Source organism: Leuciscus leuciscus (genome assembly GCF_965113295.1).
Source record: "Leuciscus leuciscus genome assembly, chromosome: 14".
In the NCBI taxonomy this organism is placed as follows: domain Eukaryota; kingdom Metazoa; phylum Chordata; class Actinopteri; order Cypriniformes; family Leuciscidae; genus Leuciscus; species Leuciscus leuciscus.
The window spans coordinates 40094606-40097188 of NC_138738.1; the positions used below are offsets into that span (position 1 = coordinate 40094606).

At 40.1% G+C, this 2583-nt stretch overlaps 1 protein-coding gene across 3 annotated transcripts in view; it reads left to right on the plus strand.

Moving 5' to 3' along the window:
* Nucleotides 1-1797, plus strand: part of LOC309473974 (MICOS complex subunit mic25a-like) — an 8768-nt gene extending 6971 nt beyond the window's left edge. For all 3 annotated transcript variants that reach the window (XR_014197144.1, XM_082136269.1, XM_082136270.1), the window contains exons 3-4: nt 466-601; nt 1359-1797. Coding sequence is in view for 2 of the 3 variants with exons in the window: in XM_082136269.1 (XP_081992395.1) it covers nt 466-601; nt 1359-1382 (160 nt within the window). In the remaining variant the exon portion in view is untranslated. The remainder of the gene's footprint in view (nt 1-465; nt 602-1358) is intronic.
* Nucleotides 1798-2583: the final 786 nt, after the last annotated feature.

The following is a 2583-nucleotide window of genomic DNA, read 5'->3' on the forward strand; positions in this document are numbered from 1 at the left end:
GGGCGGGGCAAAGAGACGCTGATCAGCCAATCAAGAGCATTATGTAAATTAGTTCGCAGGATCATCAGGAAGTGAGACTGGAATTACTGTCGACTCGTTTCAGTTCAGAATCACTTCTTTCACTTTGATCTTTGTAACTTTTCAGAGCTTTTACATTCACAGCTTTATTACACACTACATGAAAGGGAATACCAGAAATAATATTGGCACTAAGGTGATTCATGTTTGTTGATCTAGATTTGACAGTAGAGCAGTAATCATGAGTGTTGTAGTGATTGTTCTATAACTGTTTATGTGTGTGTATGTGCAGTATGAAGTGTGTGTGTGTGTGTGTGTGTGTGTGTGTGAGAAGCCTGTGTTTATGTGTGTGTAAGAGTGTGTATTGTTCCTCAGCCTGTGTTTATGTGTGTGTAATAGTGTGTATTGTTCCTCAGCCTGTGTGTAAGAGTGTGTATTGTTCCTCAGGCCGGGTCACATGACCCCCGTGTGCGCTGAGCTGCAGTCGCAGGTGTTGAGCTGCTACACACTGAACACACGACACACACTCCTCTGCTCACGGCTGGCCAGAGACTACATACACTGCATCCACTCCTGCAAGAAGGTACGCTTGCAAAATATGATTGTTATATGTACTGGATATTACATAAAAGGGACAGTCAGCCAGTCGTTAAATGGTTAAAAATAAATATGTCACCACTGACCAATCAGAATCAAGAATTCTAGAGCACGGCGTAATAATGTACAGTTGAAACGATGGATAACTGTTTCATAATTTTGTAACCGGGCGGAAACACTTTACAATAAGGTTTCATTTGTTAGCATTCAACAACATCTCTACAGCATTTATTAATCTCAGGTAATGTTAATCTCAGCATTTACTAAAGCATGTATAAGATCAAAAGTTGTATCTGTTAATATTACAGTAGTTATTGCACTGTAGTTATATGAACATAACTAACATTAACAATATCAGTAAATGCTATGAGGATATATTGTTCAGTGTCAGTTAATGCATTAACTAATGTCAACAAACGAGACCTTATTGTAAAGTGTAAACCATAAAGTTACTGTTTGAAATGTAAGAAATCAGTCATGATGATATTGGCAATTTTAGTGTAATCAGACTCATGCTGATCATAAAACAATATGTTACTGACCGATACTGATCATTTTATTCATTTTTTCCCTCCATTGTGTAACTGAGAGCTGGTTCATATTAAAACATGCCAGAGTTACTAAGTGTGTGTGTGCGCGCGCGCGCGTGTGTGTGTGATAGAAGAGCTGAGCGTCACATGAACGCTTGAATTGATGAAGGAAATAAACACTCATTGACGTGTCGGTTTGTTCTTTCTCTGCAGAACTTGCTGGTGAATCACGGATGAAAAGGACGAATGATGCTGAAGAAGAGGAGCAGTGTGAAAAGACGTCCATCCGTGTGTGTGTGTGTGTGTGTGTGTGTGTGTGAGTGAGAGAGAGAGAGAGAGAGAGAGAGAGAGAGAGAGTGTGTGTGTGTGTGAGAGAGAGAGAGAGAGTGTGTGTGTGTGTGTATGTGTGTGTGTGTGTGTGTGTGTGAGAGAGAGTGTCTGAGTGAGTGTGTGTGTGTGTGTGTGTGTGTGTGTGTGTGAGTGAGAGAGAGAGTGTGTCTGAGTGTGTGTGTGTGTGTGTGTGTGTGTGTGTGTGAGTGAGAGAGAGAGTGTGTCTGAGTGTGTGTGTGTGTGTGTGTCGATGTTATCAGGATTGTGTTTGTTGAGCTGATCTTCATTTACTGTGAGCAAATAAAGTCTCTTCTTCTGTTTATCTCTTCAGTCTCTCGTTACTCTGTTAGTTCTCCACACAGTAAATGTTCTTCCGTCTGAAACTGTTTTCTGAAGGTCAGTGAAGATGAATATGATGTTTCTGCATTATCGAGACACAAAGCGTGTTTATGAGGAAATGCATTTGGCTCAAGGAACATATAAATCACTAATATTCCACTATAGTAGATGTTTAATCAGTGTTTCACTGATATCAGTTTACATCCAAAGTTGTGAATTTAATTTATGCACACAATTGGAATATCGCATAAAATATTTGAATAAAGCAGCGAATAAGCAATATAAGAATATCCATCCCATAGTTCAAGAGAACAAAATCATCACTTCCTGGGAAATTAGTGCAAATTATCAGTAATAAAACTAAGTTTCTGCAATCTTTCTCTTTTTCCCTCCATCATAAACGAGTGTGTCAGAGCGTCAGACGAAACACAGTAAACGCTGTCATGTTCTCTAGCGTTCGGATGCTGGTGTTCAGGAACACACTCGTGTGTGTGAGACGCTTCTGGAGGGAATTACACCAAATCATTCTGATCACACACTTCCACTCCGGCGTTTCAGAAACACCAAACCAACATTAGAGATGCTGCGACGCCATTGGTCCACTGGTTACTCCAGTTATCCAATCACAGCCTGAGGGAAAGTCACATGAGTTTATTGTTGCACATCGAGGGATTTATTCAGTAAATGTGTTTCCATCGTAGTTTATAGTTTGTGCACGTCTTCTTATCGGATAAAAAAATTTCCGCCTCAACTGAGCGCTTGAGTTTTT